This window comes from Pyrus communis, chromosome 14 (genome assembly GCF_041283825.1).
Source record: "Pyrus communis isolate YQ-2024b chromosome 14, ASM4128382v1, whole genome shotgun sequence".
In the NCBI taxonomy this organism is placed as follows: Eukaryota; Viridiplantae; Streptophyta; class Magnoliopsida; order Rosales; family Rosaceae; genus Pyrus; species Pyrus communis.
In genome coordinates this window covers 12,598,516-12,624,041 of record NC_142578.1, presented here as the reverse complement: position 1 = coordinate 12,624,041, position 25,526 = coordinate 12,598,516, and the positions used below count along the sequence as shown (strand labels likewise).

At 36.8% G+C, this 25,526-nt stretch overlaps 2 protein-coding genes and 1 pseudogene across 3 annotated transcripts; 2 read left to right on the top strand and 1 right to left on the bottom strand.

Moving 5' to 3' along the window:
* Positions 1 to 364: 364 nt before the first annotated feature.
* On the bottom strand, positions 365 to 8,641 carry LOC137712215 (putative pectinesterase 68; annotated as a pseudogene).
* A 903-nt stretch (positions 8,642 to 9,544) lies between these two features.
* On the top strand, positions 9,545 to 10,121 carry LOC137712216 (uncharacterized). The gene is made up of 2 exons (XM_068451332.2): positions 9,545 to 9,631; positions 9,693 to 10,121. The coding sequence occupies exons 1-2, from the start codon at positions 9,545 to 9,547 to the stop codon at positions 10,119 to 10,121; spliced, it is 516 nt and encodes a 171-aa protein (XP_068307433.2).
* A 13,359-nt stretch (positions 10,122 to 23,480) lies between these two features.
* On the top strand, positions 23,481 to 24,854 carry LOC137711862 (elicitor-responsive protein 3-like). 2 transcript variants are annotated; one of them, XM_068451017.2, is made up of 5 exons: positions 23,481 to 23,715; positions 23,917 to 23,982; positions 24,150 to 24,276; positions 24,400 to 24,514; positions 24,686 to 24,854. In XM_068451017.2, the coding sequence occupies exons 1-5, from the start codon at positions 23,649 to 23,651 to the stop codon at positions 24,740 to 24,742; spliced, it is 432 nt and encodes a 143-aa protein (XP_068307118.1). In that variant the 5' UTR covers positions 23,481 to 23,648; the 3' UTR covers positions 24,743 to 24,854. The 2 variants fall into 2 exon arrangements, with proteins under 2 accessions (XP_068307118.1, XP_068307120.2); XM_068451019.2 differs by having other exon boundaries at positions 23,648 to 23,715; positions 24,134 to 24,276.
* The last annotated feature ends 672 nt before the right edge of the window (positions 24,855 to 25,526 follow it).

The window sequence follows — 25,526 nt, the reverse complement described above, 5'->3', positions numbered from 1 at the left end:
GTCGAACTTGTTACAACCACTTCTTTTTGGGTTTACAGAGGGTTGTATGTTAAGAAGGATGGAAAGTAAATAGGTTTTACATGAAGGAATCGATACTATAACACTAAGGGAAGGTAGCAGAGCTTTTATACTAGACAAAAGATGGCTTTTCCTAAGGGAACTCTTTCTAAAAGGACTGATCTTGGACAAGTTTCAGCTTTCTGGGTATGAACTGGCTTGAGAACATAATTTGTATGTCTTTTGATTGTTTGGTTGAGTGTCATTGCCTCTGGTGTCTCTTGCTCTTTGTATAGGCAATTTGGCCCGACTGTCTTGGCTTTGCTCTTAGTCGATGGCCTTCGGGGGGCAGTGAATCATCTCTTATTTACTTCTTTACGACATCAGAAAGTGTTTTTTGGCTGGTAGTGAGTTGTTCTTTATCACCCATCACTTCAATCATAGGCACATGGCCTACTGCAACTGAGACAGCCTCACTTTGCTTCATGCCTTTCGATTGGGCTTCAGGCAAGTTCCCATTTGCTATGGCACCCTTGAACCTTCTTATCATAAAGCTCAATGTTAAATATTAACCCAAACACCGGCAATTCAGGAAAGCGAAGCCTGATTTATCATTCGGTGAGTTCCTGCAGTGGGCTGCAATGGACCCGAACTTGGTTGCTATCGAGTGCAACTCACAGTCCTGTGTGCCAACAGTAAAACAGTAAAAGTCAAAACAATGATAGTATGTTGAAAAATGAGATCTAATTTGAGATTTACTGAATTGTTATATTCACTTGGATCTTTAGCTATGCTGTAATAATCGACTTAAAACATCATCCTAAATGCTATAACTCAAGATTAATTTAGACCGGCGACCTCGTATCACTTGTATAATTCGTTTAAATTTCTATGAGCAGTAAGAAAATGAACATAGATTAGTATCAGTTATACACGCACACAAGAAGTGACTGATTACTATGAACATAGATTAGTATTAGTTACCCACGCACACAAGAAGTAACCTCTTTATTCGTTTAGTTTTATTTATCAAAGGTAAATGTGGCGAGAGTTACTCTTAAACATTTGCATACATTTACATGCATGCCTAACATGCGTTGATTGATCATGCAGATATAGGTGAGTGATTAGTAGTGGTTGATTGGTGTAAATATTACATTTGAACTCATAGATATACCTCAATCAGGAGAAAATTTTCATTGTGATTAGAACATGAGGGGTGCATCACGTGTTTTTATATAAGTAGTAGGAAATTTTACTTTTTAAGTTATAAAATTTTTAACACACATATCCCACTATTTATATAATGACATATAGTGTACTATCCTGTTTACCGATCATACTGAGAAATCCCTCCTCAAACAGCATCTTTGCATGCATGGTAAAAGATTAACCTGTTGACCGGTAAAAGATAAAACTGGTGAAGAAAAAGCTAGCTCACTTTTGCATGGATTTTATGTGCACCAAAGTGACATCACCGTCCCAAAAGATAGATTCTGCAGTAAAATGCAAACATCTGTTTCTTTTGATAGAGCGACAATAACAAGGCGCATCTCTCCGTCCCACAAATGAAAATTCACGAGCGTTCGTTTTAATATTTATCTAAATTATTGGTTACAGCACAATTAGACCAAGTCGCATGCATTAAATAACTTAAAATACTAACTAATTTAAGCTAATTGAATGATTGGATTGATTATGTAAGTGTGTGATTGAGATTAAAGCACAGGTCATACAATCTCGATCACACAATTTTATTAAAGTCAAATCCAACGATCAAGAGGAAGTCCCTATTTTTTTTAGAAAAATAGGGATCTCTCTTGTTAAATGATTAATCTCTCTCTCTCTCTCTCTCTCTATATATATATATATATATATATATATAGCTTCCTACTTTGTACATGTAACGTCGTCCCACTTCATCACAGAGTGTATCTTGGGCACCACAGAAAGCACAGCCTGAGAAGTATGCCTTTTCGCCAGATATCCGAAATGCCACCGCTTGCCGTCCTTGCATCCCCGGCAGCGGTGCCGGTGCTGTATTCTGTAATAAAAAAAACAAAGATCATTACTAATGATGCATGCAAAAAGTATGAAACTGAATAATATCTTTTACCCTCTTAGTTTGTCATCAAACACTTTAGTGCATATAACTCTAATATACATCATTTTATTAAAATGTGATTTCTAATATTATCTCCGTAAATGTATAATCTGGTACATATATGCGCATGTTTGTGTTGTTAAGTGGGTATACACTTTGTCGTTACGTATCTTGAAGCTAATATTTCTAGCAGAGAAATAGTTGGCAAAAACAATAACAGAAGCTGTTCGATAAGTTCTGAGCAGCTGACCGTTGGGTCCAGGGTCACTGGCTCAGTCATGCCATTCGATCAACGTCCCATCTTTCCCGGCTCCTTGAAACGTGATGTACGGCTTTGTCGCCGGCACCACCACTGTTTCTCTACACATTCTTATCTACATTAATTACATTTTAACTACTCATTAATTCTTGGGAGGTGTTATTGACACTCTAAAAATCTCATTCTACACTGGTATTTTTTTGTCCAAATATAGAAAGTTTGGAATGTAGAATGAGATTTTTGAATTGCCAATAACAATTCCCTTAATTCTTATGATAATTTGCATTACAATGTCTGTACGTTTATGTTATGTAACTAAGTTTAAGAAGAAATTAAATTTTAATGTTATTAATGATTATTATTACATGTAACGTCCGGGCTTGATTAGAATGACAACATTGACCGTGTTGTTCATTGGGTCTGCATTGACGGCGACTGGACGGACTGGAAGTCCTCAGAGCCACTGACATCATGATAGGAGCATATTTAGGCAACTTACTTAGCTTGTTTTCGTGCATTTATATTGTTAATTCATAGTTGTTTTAGTAGTTTAAGCCATTTTCGTGTGTTTTTAGGTTCATATGGCTAAGGAAGCAAAAAGATGCATTTTGGAGCATTTTGGAGCAAAATTGGACTTGGAATGGATAGCTTATGTTTGGAGCAAAAGGAATGGACGAAATTGAAGGATTCCTAATCCATTGCAGCCACATGCATTCACTCTTCATAAATCAGCCACATGCACATTCAATCATTCACACCAAAACCTTGCACATGCTTTCCCATTTCATTATTCATTCACTTTGCACCACCAATTCAGCCACATGCACTTATTCCTTCATTATTTCACCCACATGCTCTCCCATTTCAGATTGCATTCCATTCATTCCAGCCAAGCCACATGCACTCCCTTTAATTAATTCAACATAGCTGTCAAAGCACATGCACATTCACCCATCATTCCAGCCATTCCACATGCATTTCCAACCCACATGCACCCTTTAATCATTCAACCATGCAGCCACACATTCACCCACATGCATTCCCCTTACAATTTCAGCCATCCCACTTCATCATTGCACATGCATTCACCCTTTAATCCATTGCAGCCACATGCACTCCCATTTTCTCCCAAAACATTGCACATGCATTTTCAGCTTTCCACCAAGTTCCTAGCTGTCATATTCCCTCTTCTTCACCTATAAATAAGCATCCATTGCAGCCACAATTGATTCACTCTTCCATATTCAGAAAATCATCCATACACACTAACAACACCCCCTTAGAATCCAAAGTGCCGTGCAAACCATCCAATTCCCATTCATTCAGAAATTCATACCAAAAACTTATCCTTGTCGTGCCAACCACATCAATCTATTGCATCCATAATCCCCAAAACTCACCTTAGACCTTGTGCTACGACAAAGAGGAAGAGAAGCGGGCCTAAACGTTCATACAATTCAACCATGAGTTGTTGGAATGTTTAGGTGTTTCTTTTCCTTTGAATTCAATGTTTAATTTCAATTCTCTTTGTTTTGTACGTATGAGGAACTAAACCCCCCTTGGCTAGGGGGGGATTCGAAATATATGTTTATGCTTGCATTTTGATTTGATTACTTCTAATTACGTTTCATAAGTTGTGGATTCAATTTGTTTAACCGTTTGATTGATAACTTATTTATGTATGTTTATTGAGAGTGCACGCTTAATTTTCATGCATGAATATGACGCTAGAATATAAGTGAGTTTCACCTAATAGTTACGAACTTATATTCACAAGTAGTGGAGGTTGCTTATAAACAATCGCGTTAAACGAATTCTTGGCATAAGTTTCATGCGTATTCCATAGTTATGAATGCCTAGTCGATGTTTATGATTTCCGTTGAACTTAATGATCTTTGTTGAATGTCTCTATCATGCGTATTCCATAGTTAGGGACTTTGATTAGGAATAATTTGGTTGTAATGCGTATTCCATTCAATCCAATGAATCTAGGGAAATCTGAAAGTTAATTTAAGCGGATATAATTAACTTGGAGCATTGAGAATTCATGGTTTATTGAAATGCAATTGGAAATCATTTTATTATGCAAGTGTAACATGCGTGGAGATGAACCCCTTGGCTAGCATCCATTCATTCCATTTCATCAATTTCATATTTACATTCTGTTTTAATTGCAATCTATCCATTTAATTTAATTTCGTATAAACCTAAATCCCCCTTTACTTTAATGTCAAATTAGTTAGAAATCAATTTAGTTTGTGTTTTTAAGAGTCTTGAGTCAAGTTACAACTTAATTTCGTCCAAATTTGTGTTTATACTCAAAACTGCCCAGAAGGTGGTTTTTAGGCAGATTTGAGTGTATTTGTGCTGTTTTGAGTCTTTTAGTTTGTTTGAGTGTTTTAAAGTTTAGTTTTGCATTCTTTGAGTCTAGTGTAGTGTTTTATATTGTGCTTTTACGATTTTGAGTCAAATCCAAGTGATTAACAATCCCTCCTAATCCCCGGTCCAGAACGATCCCTACTTACATACTTATTACAATTTGACAAAAAGAGGGTTTAATTTGTGTGCGTATAAATCTCGCATCAAATTTTGAATTTGATAGGAGCATATTTAGGCGACTTACTTAGCTTGTTTTCGTGCATTTATATTGTTAATTCATAGTTGTTTTAGTAGTTTAAGCCATTTTCGTGTGTTTTTAGGTTCATATGGCTAAGGAAGCAAAAAGATGCATTTTGGAGCATTTTGGAGAAAAATTGGACTTGGAATGGATAGCTTATGTTTGGAGCAAAAGGAATGGACGAAATTGAAGGATTCCTAATCCATTGCAACCACATGCACCCATAATCATTCACACCTTGCAGCCACATGCACATTCAATCATTCACACCAAAACCTTGCACATGCTTTCCCATTTCATTATTCATTCACTTTGCACCACCAATTCAGCCACATGCACTTATTCCTTCATTATTTCACCCACATGCTCTACCATTTCAGATTGCATTCCATTCATTCCAGCCAAGCCACATGCACTCCCTTTAATTAATTCAACCTAGCTGTCAAAGCACATGCACATTCACCCTTCATTCCAGCCATTCCACATGCATTTCCAACCCACATGCATCCTTTAATCATTCAACCATGCAGCCACACATTCACCCACATGCATTCCCCTTACAATTTCAGCCATCCCACTTCATCATTGCACATGCATTCACCCTTTAATCCATTGCAGCCACATGCACTCCCATTTTCTCCCAAAACATTGCACATGCATTCCTAGCTGTCATATTCCCTCTTCTTGGTGGAAAGCTGAAAATGCATGTGCAATGTTTTGGGAGAAAATGGGAGTGCATGTGGCTGCAATGGATTAAATGGTGAATGCATGTGCAATGATGAAGTGGGATGGCTAAAATTGTAAGGGGAATGCATGTGGGTGAATGTGTGGCTGCATGGTTGAATGATTAAAGGGTGCATGTGGGTTGGAAATGCATGTGGAATGGCTGGAATGATGGGTGAATGTGCATGTGCTTTGACAGCTAGGTTGAATTAATTAAAGGGAGTGCATGTGGCTTGGCTGGAATGAATGGAATGCAATCTGAAATGGGAGAGCATGTGGGTGAAATAATGAAGGAATAAGTGCATGTGGCTGAATTGGTGGTGCAAAGTGAATGAATAATGAAATGGGAAAGCATGTGCAAGGTTTTGGTGTGAATGATTGAATGTGCATGTGGCTGATTTATGAAGAGTGAATGCATGTGGCTGCAAGGTGTGAATGATTGTGGGTGCATGTGGCTGCAATGGATTAGGAATCCTTCAATTTCGTCCATTCCTTTTGCTCCAAACATAAGCTATCCATTCCAAGTCCAATTTTGCTCCAAAATGCTCCAAAATGCATCTTTTTGCTTCCTTAGCCATATGAACCTAAAAACACACGAAAATGGCTTAAACTACTAAAACAATTATGAATTAACAATATAAATGCACGAAAACAAGCTAAGTAAGTCGCCTAAATATGCTCCTATCAAATTCAAAATTTGATGCGAGATTTATACGCACACAAATTAAACCCTCTTTTTGTCAAATTGTAGTAAGTATGTAAGTAGGGATCGTTCTGGACCGGGGATTAGGAGGGATTGTTAATCACTTGGATTTGACTCAAAATCGTAAAAGCACAATATAAAACACTACACTAGACTCAAAGAATGCAAAACTAAACTTTAAAACACTCAAACAAACTAAAAGACTCAAAACAGCACAAATACACTCAAATCTGCCTAAAAACCACCTTCTGGGCAGTTTTGAGTATAAACACAAATTTGGACGAAATTAAGTTGTAACTTGACTCAAGACTCTTAAAAACACAAACTAAATTGATTTCTAACTAATTTGACATTAAAGTAAAGGGGGATTTAGGTTTATACGAAATTAAATTAAATGGATAGATTGCAATTAAAACAGAATGTAAATATGAAATTGATGAAATGGAATGAATGGATGCTAGCCAAGGGGTTCATCTCCACGCATGTTACACTTGCATAATAAAACGATTTGCAATTGCATTTCAATAAACCATGAATTCTCAATGCTCCAAGTTAATTACATCCGCTTAAATTAACTTTCAGATTTCCCTAGATTCATTGGATTGAATGGAATACGCATTACAACCAAATTATTCCTAATCAAAGTCCCTAACTATGGAATACGCATGATAGAGACATTCAACAAAGATCATTAAGTTCAACGGAAATCATAAACATCGACTAGGCATTCATAACTATGGAATACGCATGAAACTTATGCCAAGAATTCGTTTAACGCGATTGTTTATAAGCAACCTCCACTACTTGTGAATATAAGTTCGTAACTATTAGGTGAAACTCACTTATATTCTAGCGTCATATTCATGCATGAAAATTAAGCGTGCACTCTCAATAAACATACATAAATAAGTTATCAATCAAATGGTTAAACAAATTGAATCCACAACTTATGAAACGTAATTAGAAGTAATCAAATCAAAATGCAAGCATAAACATATATTTCGAATCCCCCCTTAGCCAAGGGGGGTTTAGTTCCTCATACGTACAAAACAAAGAGAATTGAAATTAAACATTGAATTCAAAGGAAAAGAAACACCTAAACATTCCAACAACTCATGGTTGAATTGTATGAACTTTTAGGCCCGCTTCTCTTCCTCTTTGTCGTAGCACAAGGTCTAAGGTGAGTTTTGGGGATTATGGATGCAATAGATTGATGTGGTTGGCACGGCAAGGATAAGTTTTTGGTATGAATTTCTGAATGAATGGGAATTGGATGGTTTGCACGGCACTTTGGATTCTAAGGGGGTGTTGTTGGTGTGTATGGATGATTTTCTGAATATGGAAGAGTGAATCAATTGTGGCTGCAATGGATGCTTATTTATAGGTGAAGAAGAGGGAATATGACAGCTAGGAACTTGGTGGAAAGCTGAAAATGCATGTGCAATGTTTTGGGAGAAAATGGGAGTGCATATGGCTGCAATGGATTAAAGGGTGAATGTATGTGCAATGATGAAGTGGGATGGCTGAAATTGTAAGGGGAATGCATGTGGGTGAATGTGTGGCTGCATGGTTGAATGATTAAAGGGTGCATGTGGGTTGGAAATGCATGTGGAATGGCTGGAATGAAGGGTGAATGTGCATGTGCTTTGACAGCTAGGTTGAATTAATTAAAGGGAGTGCATGTGGCTTGGTTGGAATGAATGGAATGCAATCTGAAATGGGAGAGCATGTGGGTGAAATAATGAAGGAATAAGTGCATGTGGCTGAATTGGTGGTGCAAAGTGAATGAATAATGAAATGGGAAAGCATGTGCAAGGTTTTGGTGTGAATGATTGAATGTGCATGTGGCTGATTTATGAAGAGTGAATGCATGTGGCTGCAAGGTGTGAATGATTATGGGTGCATGTGGCTGCAATGGATTAGGAATCCTTCAATTTCGTCCATTCCTTTTGCTCCAAACATAAGTTATCCATTCCAAGTCTAATTTTGCTCCAAAATGCTCCAAAATGCATCTTTTTGCTTCCTTAACCATATGAACCTAAAAACACACGAAAATGGCTTAAACTACTAAAACAACTATGAATTAACAATATAAATGCACGAAAACAAGCTAAGTAAGTCGTCTAAATATGCTCCTATCACATTAACCGTGATCAGGCGGTGGCCGCTGGGTTCAACCCACTTGTGGTTGTGCTTGGTACTGTTTCTACAGGTGGTCGATGGTGGTGATGAGGTCATGAGACTATTCCAGACTAGTACGTGATAGCTTCTGGCTGCCGTCACAACTGGCACTGCATGAAACAACATTAACAAAGTGAGTATGTTGCACACCAAGTAGAAACAAATGAATGATAACACAAGACAATACGAAGTTATTGAATTAAGTCAAAAATATTAAGAGAGAGAGAGAGAGAATGTGGTGGATAGATTGCTATCTGAGTTATTAGATCATGCAACTGCAAGAGGTAGAAGTTATGGAAGAACTGTAAGTACCATATACATACATGTACATCTATATGTATATGTGTATGTATCTATGCAGAATGGCAACACATACAATTTTGTTTGTCCTTTTTCCAACGGTCATAATTTTAGACTTGCCTTGATCGGTTGCTTATGCTAAGGCCATCTCCAACCGAAGACTGGTCAGAGGGCTTGTTTTAACCCCTTGGCTCTCCAAAAAATTAATATTTTAATAAACAGTGCAATGCCATATTTCTTACCATCTCCAACTGAGGGCCAAATGGCCATAGGGCTTGTTTTAGCTTGTCACAAAAAACCGTCTCCAACCGAGGGCCAAACATAATTTATTATTATTTTTTGCTATAAATAGGGTGGATATTGGGTTATAATTCACACACCTTTGAATTCAATCTATTTCAATTCAAGTTTGCAATGAATTCTAACTTTGGATCCTTTTCGGATTCCAACTGGGGGTCCTCATCGGATTCCAAATTGGAAGAACCATAGGCGCAGATGAGACGAGAAGATTAGGAGTCTGATGAAGAAGATGAAGCATGGTGCAACGCACAAAATAGAGCAGCAACCATGGCTGCGGCCATGGTGTGTCAGCTAACTCAGGAACAATCTCAATGGGTTGCCTCTGTTGCTGGTCACTCTTACAAACCATGAAATAGAGTGATGATGCATGCCAATCTGATGAACAATTACTTCAACCCCAACTCGGTGTACATAGAAGAGGATTTTCAGACGTTGCTTCCGGATGAGGCATCATGTCTTCGAGCGTTTACTTCGTGATGTTTAGCAAGTCAATCTATACTTTCGACAGAAGCAGGACAAAGCAGGCCACCTTGGTTTGTCTGAGTCTACATGCCTTGATATTCTTGCTGAATTCTGTGACACAATTGTTCAGCTTTACAAAGACGAGTATCTCCGTAAGCCAAATCAAGAAGATCTGGGTCAGCTCCTTCGCAAAGTTGAAAACCGTGGGTTTTCAGGCATGATAGGGTCATTAGACTACATGCATTGGGATTGGAAGAACTGTCCCACTGGATGGCAAGGAGGCTTCTGTGAAAGGTCGAGAAAGCTAAATGTTGTGTTAAAGGCGATTGCCTCGTATGACACGTGGATCTGGCATGCTTTTTATGGAGTCCTTGGATCCCAAAATGACATTACAATTCTTGGGCGTTCAACCCTCTTCAATACCTTGATGGAAGGTCAAGCACCTCAACTTGACTACTACATCAACGGTCGTTAGTACAATATGGGGTATTACTTGGCAAATGGCATCTACCCAAAGTGGGTGACACCTGTCCAAGCAATTCCTGCGAATGATGCCAAAAAGTTGTTTACCTTACACCAAGAGGCATACCAGAAAGATGTTGAGAGAGTTTTTGGTATTCTACAAACACAGTGGAAGATCATCAGCGAACCAGGAAGAGGATGGAGTCGAGAAAATTTGGACTCCATTATGATGTCTTGCATTTTATTACACAATATGATTGTGGAGGATGAGCGAGATGGGTATATTGATGGAGAGTCTTATAACGACCAAGACGATCCAAATAGGTCAAGAAGGGCTCGTGCAAAAATATATGATGGGCTTAATTTGCCTTTCAATCCAAGAACTAGTAGTATCTCTATAAATGAGTATATGAGGCACTATAGAATGATACGTTCCCATGGCACAAACAAGTACCTATAATAGGATCTTGTTGTACATATTTGGGCCAAAAATAGCATGGAGTAGGCCTTTAAGTTTTATGTTGTTAAATGTTTTTAAAAATGTTGTTAAATGATTTTTTTTATGTTGTTTAATGTTATTTAATGTTTGTTAATGTTGTTTAATATTGTTTAATATTGTTTAATGTTGTTTTATGTTACTTAATGTTATGTAATGTTTAAGGGTTCAGGAAGCTATAGTAAAAATAAAAGAGTTTTTAAATTTTTTTTAAACAATTTTTGTTTAAAAAAAAAAAAGGATTACGATAAAAAAATTCAAAAATAACGACTAGCTAGCCGTTGCATTTGAATTCCAGCTCAACTTGGGGCCAACTAGCTAGCTCATTTAGGCGGCCCGGTTGGCCCTTTTTTGTCCAGTAGGGCCCACGAGCCCTTTGGCCTGGCTCTCGGTTGGAGGCGATTTTAGGACTATTTTCGACCCTCTAACCCTCTGGACCCTTTTGATTGGAGATGCCCTTTGGAATTGTTAGGTATGTATTTGGGTCTACATATTTTTGGCTTAATCTGCATGGACAACTCAGCAGTGAGAATGACACCTATTAATCAATAGTGGCTAGGATGTCTCTAAAGTTCTCCATCTAGCCTTTAGGTTTTTGAAGTTATTTTGGTTTTTGAAGTGAAAGATACCTGCTAAGTGTTACCGTCATAGTTTCTTCACATAATGTTATTAATTTACATTTTATAACTTAGTTGAAAGTCGACAATACTTTTTTAACTTTAAGGCACGTAGTATTGTTAAATAAAAGAAAATATGTACTCTATGGAACATATATGCCCAATGATTATGCCAAGATAGATGGACGTTGTGCAGACTCTAATTTGGGAACACGAAGAACGATATTGCCGAGTTGAATGTTATTGAGAATATTGTCTTCCCACATTAATTTGGCACCAATACCAATGTTACTAGACTATAAATTCTGATCGATGGCTCATTTATTCGATATTCAATTTAAATTTTAATTAGTTGTTGGACCCTAAAAATCCCACATACAAGCCAAATTATATCTTCAAGTCCAATTGTCGTAAGAATACCACAAGTCAAGCTTAAATACATGCAAAGGTGGGAAATCGAGAGGCAGGTGAATTTACGATCACACCGTGCCAATAAAATAAACATACATTGAACATTTGTATAATTAGGCCAATCCCATGCAAATCCAAGCATATTTATCATGTCAAGCTATGTTCAGTTGTCATTGTGGACATATCACGCTAATCACGTTGCATGCTAAAGTGGGCCCAAGCACTTATCAGAGTTTGGGATGTGGATCATGGTGTGGCTTGTTATAGAAGTTTATTGGGCCTACATGAAACTAAAATTACGAAAGACTTTGGGCTGCTTCAGAGCACCAAAAGTTCAAGCACAAAGTTTTTGGTTTCATGTGGGTAATTCTAAGAGAGAACAAAATCAACCCTTTCCCTTTGCAAACTAATTAGGATACTTAGGAAGAAACCACAACCCAGAGCTGCATTGCCTACAAAATCACGTGCAAGCATAGTGCAACACGTTCCATAATGAAGAGAGAAAGGAACTTTTCCTTCCAAGCTTACACAAGAAAATGAGGAAGGAAAACAAGGAGGTTCGTTGCCAAAAGTAAGGTCTGTGGAAATTGACCATGGAAGAAGATGCTCTGGGCAGAGCGTGCAACCCACTCTTCACTAGTAAGGATGGGCAACGGTTATGGTGAGCGGGTAACTGCGGTTATTTAACCATAACCGTTTAAGCTTTTACCCACATAAATGAGTATACCCATACCCATAACCGTTTATAAACGGTTAACCATACTCATAACCCTATACTCATTTACCCATAACCATGTACCCGTTTACTTTTTTTTTTTTTTACCCGTCTACCTATTTTTTTAACAACTTGAAAATTAAAAAAAAAATTGTCTTAAATTTCTTTTTTCTAACTATTAAATACCGTTATAAGTACATTTAAATTTTATTTTTATATTAACGACAATATTATTTATGAATATATGCGATGTCTCCCAATTATTTGACGGTCAATCTATTACAAGAATCATTCATGGTTGTAGGTTAATTAATATTCTTGTATACATATACATATATATATATATATGTATGTATATATGTAAGTACGCATTAGTTTGCTAATAAGCTAATTTGATAAATATTTGGATTTTTATTTAGAAACATATGTTCATCGATCCAAGCCATTTAATTGATTTCTAATTTTGGGGTCAAATATTTATTGAAAACTCGAGGCCAATTAAATATATATATATATAGGTACACATCATCTAATAATAACATGTTTCTAAATGCTCAAGACTAGCTGGCGTTCTTCAATATTACACGAAAAAGGGAAGGCATAGTTGCACCCAAGAAATAAGAAACAAGACTTAGCGAGAATGGAAAGAAACGAGGAAATCAAAGGATTCCTTACGAAAGGCTAGAAAGGAGCCCTATTCCTATAAAAGGGAAAAACCAATTCAATGCAGAGGAGGGCGGACTACATGGAGAGAGAGAGAGAGAGGATTCAAGGCAAATTGCACCAATCAGGAAAACTTCTCTAAGCGCAGGAAGCCTTGAATCTTGAGGGAAATTCTTACTTGGAATTTTAGGGATTTCTTTAGGTTTCCCTTAGATTCATTAGCCATCATTAACATCCTTAGATTGTTAAGAAACCCAGATTATTCATCCTTCAAAACCATGCAACCATGAACAAGTTATCTCTGTTGGAACTTTTGTTTTATGTGGGACTCCAAGTCCCATATCGCCCAAACCTTTGTTTTTCTTCATCTTTATAAGTGAGTGAACTCACTTATAGTTTGAAATGAATTAGGCTAAAGCCATGGACCTTGGGCTTTAAACTTGGAGTGTTTGGGTGTATATATTAAAAGTCAAAGATGGGCCTTGGGCCTCTTGGGCTTGGATGGACGAAAAACACAAGTTACGTTTTTTATTTTTTGGATTCAGTTTTTTCCGAAAGAATAAAACTGATTGAACAGTTACATTCGGTTTTTAAAAATTAATTGAACAGTTACATTCGGTTTTAAAAACTGATAAGCATGAACGGTTATATTTGTTCAAGTTATGCCGTTATATATATATGGCAATAAAATCAGAAACTCAACAATCATTTTTCATTTTCCTCTCTCCATATTTCACAGAGAAACACTCAATCAATTCGCCAAGAATCCAAGTTCGTGTGCAAGAACTTGGATTAGATAGTTGTATCCTGCAAGATAGATGTCCATTTGAACTACTGCACTGCTGTAGAGGCGTATTTCTGTCTTAGGAGATTGCTACTGCAAGTCTCTATCTTCCTAACCAAGTCAGTGTTTTGTGGATTATTAATTCAGTTTTATTAGTTGTTTATATTGTGAGATATATATATATATATATATATTGTATCCTTGTGAAATTTCTATTTGAAATAAACTGTGCAATTGTTTTATATTATATACTTGACATTTGATTGGTTCTAATAATCTCCAATGCTAAATTGATAAGCTTTTAGCTTCTACACCACGCCTTGCTAAGGCAAAGCCATAATAATTTACCTTAATCACGCAATCTTTGAGCCATTCATCCAATTGAGATACTTCCTAAGACAAGATAATTCCTTTGAAGTATCGACCTAAATATCCCCAACATTAGGTATGGCTCAAATTGGTCCCCAACATTAGGTATGGTTCAAATTTTAATGCCTCATACATATGTTTGACACGAGAAAGCGTATCATTCATCTTAGGTTTTTTTATTTATTTTTTATTTATTTTTTTATTTATATTTATTTATCTATATGGTTAGGGCGTTGAGGATAATTTAACTTACAATTCATGAAACTGATCTGGTGCAGTGGCATGGGTTACAAGTGTGTTAAAATTCATCAACATAAAACCTTGTAGTAAAATTGTAGAGCTTGTATTATCTTATTCTTATTTGTAGACTAATAGTTAACAGATCCTGATCATGACCTAACTTTTAGTGATGATAGAATGATTATTATCCTATCCCGACAGTAAACTTTTCATATATTAACTTTTAAACTGTTGCTCATTTGCAGATCAAAAGCGTGCAAATTATTAACTTAGTAATGTTGAGACCAAAAAGAAACAACTTGTTGACTTAATGGTTCTTAATTTATTCCTTTTAGTGTTACTGTACATCATTTTTAATAGTTTCTTCCGTTGCTTCCTTCAAACGGTCATTTGCTTTCAACATGTATGTCCTCCTGGTGGACTGGTGTGATGGTGTTGGTGGGCAGGAGTCGTCACAAAAATTGATGGTCTAGGCATGGTTAAATACTATTTTGTATCGTATTGTATTTGTAGCTCACATCCATGCATTTCTGGAGAATGTTGGTCCCCACCGTATCTTGTTTAATGACCTAGTTTTTGAACGTTGGGACATATCCAACCGGCTAGTTCCTCAGTTAGGACATAGAGCCAAACTACTTAGCCAAACATATACACAAATTATCTTTTCCTTAACGATGAAACTTTAAAATGATGAGATTTATTTTACAAAAACAATTTGATGACATTTTAAAGAATTATAATTGGGATATAAATTCATAGAGTTTGTTATTTTAACAATTGTGTATGTTAGCTTACTTGACTTACACAATCACACTTCGATAGTAATCGGAAAATTTGCTCAACCCACTTCGAAATTTCTTGATTAAATGGTACATAGCTTTGAATGCTACGAAATTGAACGGCTAAAATTTAAAGTTGTAGTAACCTACTTATTTATATCACCAACATCAACCATCTTGATATCACTCTTACCGCTTGATTCTACATCACTGTCTTTGCTGTTTGCATATTTCACAGGGAAGCTTGAGGATGTTCCTCATTTCCCAAGTCAGAGTTAGTGCTTGAATGGTTACTCTCTTCAGCATCCAAGCTCTCGCTCGCCACCTTGCTGACAGTGACATCATCAACGTTCCATTCCTCATCACTCGAGCCTATGATGTCTAGGAACTTTGCTGGCCTAGGAGTGTCGGAAGACACAGAGGCCCGAGAACTCTGGGATCTACGAGCAGGACCGACAGGAGTAACTCCTTGGCAGACACTGCAGCCATAACAAAGAGACACGATTAGTACAACATCAAAAGTACTGAAGAATGAATAAAAGAAAACAAAGCAACGTCAAAGAATCCTTTACTTGTCTTCGATCTTACTGGGGCGCTCTTACCTTTTGACTTCTTGGAAGTGGTGGGAACATCATACTTGACAATAACTGGAGGACCATCCTTCACCACCTTTGGCTTGAAGTGCTTCACCTGGCCACCTGCTCAAGGCGATCCAAGGGTTAGGAAGGCAAGTAGAGCGTCGCATTTAAGGAAAAGAAGAAAATTGTGACGAGCAAGGAAGTATACATGAAGCTGCTCTCTTCTCCTATGCATCAGCCTTTCCCTCACCGCTAGTCTTACTGTTCTTAATGCTCTTGGAAGAGTCATCGAAGGCATTACTCTCTTTAGCTAAAGGGGGCACGGACTACGACTACATTATCCGACACTAACCTTGGATGGCTAGAAAGACGGAAGGGCAGCCTTGGTTGCTTATTGCTGTGAAACTTGGCAACGGCAATGAAACACTTCATCCGATATGTCGAAAAGGCCTTGGAAATACTGCCCATTGGAGTCCAATTGGAAACATAGTGGAAAGGGCAGAGACTCTCAGACGGCGTGTAAACAAAACTCCAAAAAATCTTGCTTCTTTCTGGTATCTTGCTAAACTAACTGTAAACTAATGAGAGTTTTTCAGGCATGTAGGAGGAATGGTCAATAACAAAACGGTTCTTGGCAGCACTGCAAGGGTAAGAGCTAATCTTTAAACCTCTAATACGTTTCCAAAGGAGAATCTGTAGGAAATTGACGCACATGAAACTTTTTATCGGGGCACCACGGACAACTTGCTCCTTGAGGGCAAGAATCTCATCTAATTCATGATATAGAAGAAAGAGGAATAGCAAAGCTAGCAGAAAGAAAAAGTCATAAGCACTACGGTCTGCCCCATCACGCGATGCAAGGCATACATACATACAAAAAAAAGAGAATGACAACGCAGGAAACAAAAGCCTACCCTAGGTAAACAAGCAAATGCACCCAGGGAAAGGAAAATCTCTAAGAGTTTAAACACCTAATGCAAAACTAAGGTTTTAACATAAGACTAGCTTCCCTACGTGCTACCACACAAAATGCATATGTCTTTCCCTACACATGTCATGCAAAGTAGCCATAAAATATAAGAAATCTAGCCAGGGAAGGCATGCTATGCAAACGCAGACGCAAAAATAGGATACATGCAGTCAAGCAATCATGCCAAGCTAAACAATACATCTAATTAACCCTACTTGAGTATGCACCGACAAAAAATCAAGCCAAGCTATGTGACAATTGCACAGCACAATGGAAGAACAAGAAGAAAATCACAAAGGGGAAACACCCAGAGTTGCAAAACCAAAAATTACTGAGAAGCTAAGTGCGATTTTTCGAAGGAAAATTCATACCCTTGACTACGAAGATCGAAATCCTAAGATTTCTTAGATTTGGAAGCCAAAAGGAAAAGACAGGAAACATGCCCAAATTCACGAACAAAATAGACAAAGAAGGTAAGGAAAACAAGAAAATCCATAAGGAAGAGGAAGAAATTTTCCCTTACTTGAGGAAAAAGCTTGGCGCAACACACAGAGGAGCATGAATGAGAGACACGATGCAAGGTGAAGATGAACAGAGGGTGGGATTTTTAGAGAAGAGGAAGTTACAAAGGAAAAGAAAGAGGAAACTGAATTAATTGCTTGTCCTAGAAGGGAGAAGTAATCAAGGCAATTGTCATGAGGGAGAAGATGAATACCCATAGTTCTTTTGAGTGATTAGACGTACAGGAGAAATAAGGGCGCACATCACCATGAAGTCATTTGTAGCCACACGGAAAGAGAAGAATCGTCAGCGAATCCACATTTAAAATTTATGTGGGCCTGTGTTTGATTATTTGACCCATTCAAAGATATCTCACATCCCAAATAATTAATGAGGTTAATGTTGAGGCCAAAAATGTCACATGCAAACCTAACCAAGTCTCAAAGCCCAATCATCATAAAAGGCCCTAAGCCAAGCCTAAATACATACAAAGGTGTAAAATCGAGAAAATGAAATATTTACAATCATGTCACGCTATGGTTATTAAACCAAACATCTATATAAATCACATCATCCTCACGTAAATCCATGCATATACGTCATGCTAAGCCTTATCACGCTAAACTATTATTCATGCTAAGGTAAGCCCAAGTCACATGTCCAGGGCTTGCCAAGTGAATTGTGGTGTGAATGGTTACAGAAGCTTATTGGGCCTACGTAGAGTCAAGAGTATGGAAGACTTTAGGCTACTTAGGGGCCCACGTATCCAACCAATAACCTTTGAAGTCCACATGGGTGAGCTTGAGAGAGAACAAATCTAATTTCCTTCTTTCCTTAGCAAGCCAACTGATCTAGTTAGGAAGGAACCAAATCCTAAGCCTTAAGTTAACGTGACGGTCCAACAAGATGTGCATTTAATGAAGAAGAAGAAGGCTGACTTTCCCTTCCTAGCTCACGCAGTAGATTAACGCTTGAAAGCCAGGAAACACATTACCAAAAGTAACTCTTGTGTAAGACTGACCCGGGTAAGCAATGCCTCAGGAATAAAGTCCAGTGCAAGCTTCATGAGACCATGGCACTTGCTTGGCTTATACCATCAAGGAAAGTTATAGTGGCGCTAGGAGAAAGAAGAGGAAGGACTTAGCCATAACTAGAGATTCCCTAGAAAGCCCTAGAAAGCCTAGAAATGAATCATTCGCCTACAAAGAGAGGTGAGAAGCCTTAGAAAGGGGATAAAAACATCATAGCACATAAGTTCAAACATTAGAGAGGAGAGGGGAATTGGCACTAAGCTAGGAAAAACTCTCTCTGAGTGCAAGTATCCTAAAAATCCCAGGAAGCATCACCTTTGCAACCTTAGAGTATTCCATAACCTTACTCTGAGCATCACATCCATCATAGGCCTTGTTACAACCCTAGGAAACTTAGAGGATCCTGTAGACATATAAATTTCGTTGCATACAAATGATGTTGTTGAAGTTCCTTTCGAGTGCAAATATAAAGATAGTATAGCGGCACAAGTAAGGGTTTCGAACCACAGGGACTGAGAAACAACTTAATAAAACCTTTGACTCTTACAAATTAGCATTAGTTAAAGACTCCCATGATTTAAAATGGGGGGTTTGAGTAATTTTGGAAAAGAAATAAAAACAGAAAGAAAAGGGAAAAATTAGAACTATCTAAAAACAAACCTAAGACAGGGAATAGGTTAGAAACGTTTTTAGGATATAAATCTGATTTCAAATGAACAGAGGCCTTCCCTAAACATTCATGAATTAGTGATATGATCTTTTAACTTATCCCTTTCAAATGCACAACTAAGATGTTTACATATCTAGCATGGCATATAACTAAATTGTATGAATCTTCTTTTACTTTGCATTTTAGATGCATGGCATATACATAAAACTTATATATATAGGTGCAGCCTAGCATGGCATATACTCAGATTTAGCACCTAGAAACTCATTAAGAACGAAGAGAAGTATGAACATCACATGAACCCTAGAACATGGCATTTATCCTAGAACTTCATGGAATCAATTTACATGATTAGTTCTGAACCTAACCACATGTTGCTAATGAATGAAAGAAGATATGGCAGTCATCCTTATCATTCTCAACATAAAGCAAACATAAACAAGGTAGCTAAGCTTGAAAATATGTGCTTGAAATGATTGAAACAGAAAACTGATTCTAGCTTGCAAATGAAATTGATAAAATAAAACTGCATTATAACATTAATTCAATAATTTCTAGGGCTTCAAAGCAGCCCTAAATATCCATAAACTAAATTAAAAATATAACAAAATACATAAAAAGTTAGGAAAACTAGAACCTAGAAACTGCTCAAGGCTGAAGACTTCTGCTCTCTCCAGATTCTCCCTTTTTTCCTCATGTAGTGTATTTGTCTCCTATTAAAAGGCTTAGGACTTATCTAACATCTGACACATTTACATCCTTGAATTGAGTCTCATTTATAACTCATAACAACCAACTTTTAGTATTAGAGTAACTAAAAACTAGCTGTTATCAGAATTTGTAACTGAATAGCTCCTATTTATTTTGTTATAACTTCTTGTCGAACTCTCCAAATCACAAGTTGTAAAGACCATCAGAAAGAAGACTTCCAGGGCTTTCTAACCATATATGGCCTATTTTCGAATTCATTCTGAGCACTTCAGGGCAAAGCTCTCAAGTTGGCTGTTCTGCAAGGGCCTTTTTTGGCGGATCTTGGGTCACTTGTTACAAAATTCAAAATAAGATGATTTCTTCCAGTCCTTAGTTTCATCCTGAAATACAATAAAAACAACAAAATACCTTGTGATACATAGAGATTTTAAGTCAAAAACCTAAGTAAAAGAGGGCAATAAATATAACTTTATGCACTCAACAAATGCATGACAAATCTCCACATGCCATCACAAATAGACAAGTCTTCAATGACATGTGGCACAAATCAAGCAAAGGAAATATAAAATCTTCCTAAAAATCGGCAAAAGGGAGAAAACTCCCTTAAATTCGGCAAAAGGGTCTAGATTGGTTATAAAACCAGAAAGAAAGTTAAGGCATATTCATAAAACAAGCAAGAATTGAAGTTTGCTCACAAAATAGGCAACAAGGCCTCATAATTTTAGCCAAGGGACTAAAGTGGCTGAAATTAAGACACAAAACGTGCCTAAATTCTTCCATGGACAAATTAGGACATAAATCAAAGCCAAATCCACCCAAAGGCAAGCCTTGAGAATCCTATAAATATAGGGTCCTCCTATAAGCATAAGGGTTGAAAAATCTCTACATAGAAGAATCTCTGCCAAACCTTTGAAGACTAATATGTTGCCAAAGCTCTCTTCGAAGAACATTCAACCAAAGCCGAAGTAATTCCTTGAAGAATCAACAAGCGCTCGTGCCGATTCCTTCAAGAATTTGTTGCAATCTTATAAACTTGTAGCAACATTCATTTTAAGATTAAGTGGCCAAGACCCTTGAAGCAAAAAAATCTTGTATCAAACACTACCTTGCAGCACCCTAGAGGTCAAGATCATCCATGCATTGTTTTCAAGCTCAAAACTTGAAGCAATTGTTCAAATCATTCATCCAAGATCAAGTCATTGCGACCCTTGGATCAACAATTAACCATCTACATCAAATTTGAATATTGAATCAGAGGAAAAGTTTTAATTAGAGATTGTAACCTACAAATTCAAATCAATACAAATCTACTTTGTGCAAGTGTTCTCGTTTCATTCGATACAGAATTTTCGTATTTACAGATCCAACCAAGAACCCTATTCAACCATGCAAACTCTCTCTTTCTCTCTCTCTTATACTAAATTGATGAACTTCTAGTTTCCACACCATGCCTCACTTGAGCAAGCCATATTTGCTTAATCATGCTATCTTCGAGTTATTGGTCTAACCAGAGTATTTCCTAAGGCGTGCTAATTCTTTTGAGATATTTAGGGGCCTAGTATGAAATCAAACCAAGGAAGACAAGACGATGTTCACAATGCCCAAGTTCACCTCGACCTAAAAGTCTCCCAACAACTGGCATCAAATATCTTCTAGGTTTTCCATCTCATCTCTTCACATTACATCCTTGGTATGGAGAATTAGAGCCACCAACCTTTTGGTGCTTGGAGAATCCTTTCACCAAATCTTCAAGAAGCAAAATTCCAAGGATTCAAGGAGCCAAATCCGTGGAGCATATGAAGAGGAATGCCGGGCCTCACATGGGTGATAACCTTGTGAAAACAAGGATGAGCTTGAAGGGAATGAAAGCTCAATCTTTCTTCTTCATTTTATGAAAAGAGTCTTGGTTCACCATCCACTAGGCCTTGAATTTCATGAGACTTAGATTTTTTTTTGTTAGTTCATGCTTTACTTTAATTTAATACATACATTTGTTACTCAAATAATTTGTACATAGTGGGAACGAGGGGGAGGCAAAGGCAAAAGGGGAAAGAAACGCAAGGAAAGACTGCGAAGAGGGAAGATCTGGAAGGTGAGAATGAAATAGGAAGAAGCTAAAAGAAGGTGGAAGACGGGTGGTCACCAACCCCAAGCCAGAGCAAGGGGTTGCGGCTAGAAGGCTTTCAAATCAAGATTTTCAAAGAAGAGAAGGCATAGGGCTCGAGAGGGGCCTGCATAGTTATAGCCATTATTCACTGTTTGGTTTGTTTAGTGTTAGAGTGCAATTTTGTTCAACCCTTTAAACTAAGGGTGACTTCATCCTCTTGTTGATTGTCGATAAATTAGTTTAGTTTAATTGATTTAAAACATAAATTTCAAAATTTAAACTAATCCAATGGCAATAAATGATGGGTAAGCATCACCCTTACTTTAAGGGGTGAGCAAAAATGCTCTCTTAGTGTTAGGCATTGAAAGAACAAAAGGAAGAGACTAATACTATGTTTGGATGAGGGAAATAAACTTGGAATTTGGATAAAAGTCAGAATTTATAAATTGACATGCACAAATTCCCTTGTTTGGATTCATAAACCTAGAAGTTTAGAATTTCTACATGGAAAAAAATTGGAATTTGGGACCTTCAATTCCCAAGTTTAAATTTCATATAAATAGGTGTCATTTCTTAATTTATATGATTGAGAGTTTAAAAATAACAAAATCCGTATTCAATTCCATTGTTCTTGTAGGTTAACCAAAAAAAACAATTTCATAAATTCTAGAAAATAAATTCACATCATTTCAATTTCTTTCATTTTAAAATTCCTTAGTAATCTTAAATTTCTTCATCCAAATATAGTGTAAGGGAAATGATAAATGCACACGCACATGTTTTTTAGCCTCTTGCACACCCCATATTAAACACAATTGGTTGATTTTGTTTGGCTTATTTAATCCAATGGATAAAAAAACAGACGGATGTGTGAGAAGCTAAAAAGAATGGTGAAAAAAATAAAAAAAATAAAAAAAAAAGAAGCTAAAAAGAATGTGCCAAAATCATTTCTAAAAGAGTAATTATAATATCAAAGACTCCTATAAAGTGAAGGGGCTAAACTAAACATACCTGTAGCTATACCCATTTGCAATTATACATGTACATAAAAATAAATAAATAAATAAATAAATGTTATGAGCCTCACTGCCCAGTTCCAAATTTTGAATTGAATGCTCTAGATTATAAAGTTTAGCCTTTGTAATGCAGCCAATTAAGTACCTTTGCCATTGAACTAATTTTTCATTGCTAATAGTAAATATAACAAGCACCAAATCAAATTCAATTATTTCATATTAACACTGGCCATGACTAAAATGCCATAGAATGCATCTCTAGTGCCGAAAAATTATATAGCGATCGATGGTGACTCGTGCCATAAAATAGTCATGAGTATTGATATTTCTGTTTTTTGTTCTTTTTTTACACTATTAAAAATCACTTACAATTCTCTCTTTCAGAAATCTTGAAGATTATGCAGACCCTCCATCTAGATTATAAAGTTTCAAACTTACTTTCATGATGCATTCCAAATATTATTTCATCTTATTGTGCTTTGAAAATGTAAATTTGTAGATGAATTAAATTATCCAATTAAGTGTGTTAAACCCCCTCATATTTAGGCCTTAAAGTCAATGGTAATGCATGATCATTGCTCATACCCCGATAAACACGGCCAGGTTAGCCACCAGCCATGCACTTTGACCTGGTTCTCATACCCCTCCAAACCATCCTTTGTCCGAAACAACAGTTGAGAAAAGTATTAATACCTGGCGGCAATTTCATAGCTCGCCAAAAGGAAAGAGATCCAGAATTAACTCTTGATCTCTTCTCCTTGGGAGCTTTTATACCTTTTGTTACGCACTCTCCTGGGATTTGTATACCTTTAATTGTTTTCCTCTTAAGTTTATACCTTTTAACTGTTTCTCTCTAGAGATCTATACCTTTCGATAGCGAAAATGCCTCGAGGAACTCTTGAAGTTAACCTTGTTAATGCCAAGGGCCTTAAAAACACAGAGTTTTTTGGTAAATTTCGCTCTATTTGATCTCACTCACAATTTTTTTGTGTGCAAATATATATTTTTTGTAATGGTAAATATAACGTGACCTGCTGATGAGTTGAGTTTGGTATTGTCATTCTGTTTATCATGTTTACATTGTGAGCCCTTTAAATAGAGTTTACAATAAATTTTTCTCTTTTGATGTAATTAAAATGTGCAATTGTAGGCAATATGGATCCTTATGTCATCATCACCTGCAAGAAACAGCAGAAGAAGAGCAAGGTTGCAACAGGTGATCAATTTCTAGTCCGCCAAATCTCATACATTTATTTACGTTGTAGAGTAATATTTTTTCTACATGCAAACCAATGGCAGAGCTAGGAATAATTTGTTCGTGTTTAAATAAAATTAATGTCGTGCCAGCGGTCATTCGAAAAATATAGTTTTATGTTTGTGCAGCACAAGGGTCCAATCCAGAATGGAATGAGAGCTTTGTATTCGGTGTCGCTGATGGTGTGACAGAACTCCACTTGATGATCATGGACAAGGATACTGGTTCCGCCGATGACTTTGTGGGAGAATTAAGGCAAGTTGTAGCCCCAATCTGCAAAAAAAATTTCTAGTCAATTAACATTCAAGTTAGATTTACATTCGCAGCTTTTCTAATATGTACTTTAACATATGAACTATGGTTTCATGATCATTGCAGTATTCCACTAAGAACAATATATGAGGAAGGGAAACTACCACCAATGAAATACAATGTCCTAAGGAACAAAAAGTACCGCGGAGAGATTAAAATCGGATTCACGTTCACTCCAGCGGTAATTTTTCTTTTTCATTAGTTACTTTCACGCTTAAAATCAAAATATTGAACCTAAATTAATTGGCAATAGATAACGCGATAGCGCTTCTAAATTCTAAATGTGGGATTTTATATTCCCAACAGAATTATTCTCTGAATATTTTCAAGTAACTGTGAGTTTTTTTCTCAGGTAACCAATGATCGAGAGTTGGAATTTGTAGGTGGATGGAAAGAGTCATCATACTAGACTAGTTCTATGTGCTTGAAATTTACACTCTTGGCTTAGGGCACTTCGGGGTTCCGACTCTAATAAATTGTATTCTCCCATTAATTACAAGAAAATTTCATTTTTTGAGATATTTTTTCTGGCTTTTAGTCATTTTTGAAGAAGAGCATTATTATGTTTATGTGCATGTTAATCTTCATTCATTTTTTTAATAAAAAAACAACTTCCTCGCACAACAAAGGCCGGGCCAAATACATGTGCAAGTAAAACAAAACCCTAATAGAGAAGGATCCTCCTTCCAAAACAAAGAACAAGAAATTCTTAAACGTAGTATAGCAAGCAAAAGTGTACCCCAAAATTTCACACAGAGTCGGAGTAAGATCATTACTGATTACCCTACGCGAACACAATCTTGTGGGAAGCAAGGGAAGCACCAAGAGTGATGCAGAGCACCACTCCTTATCAAAGACATGTCACTTTACATGATCAACCTCCATACACCACAAGGGCACCGCCTCTCAACAACATTTTTTTGAGTGAAAAATACAGATGCACCGCTAATAGTACAAATGTGTCACCTCCATTTGATTCTGTCTAAATTTATTTTAAATGATTCTAATGTAAGAAAAGTGTAATCACCACAAACCAAAGATCACAGATATGCCATTAAGACACGAACTCAAGAACAACACTTGTAGCTTGTAAAGACCGGATATAGGTAACATACCTGCAGCACCCGATGATGATGATGAAGCCATAACAGCCTGCAAAACAACTAGCCTTCTCCTCTTTAACAATAACCAAT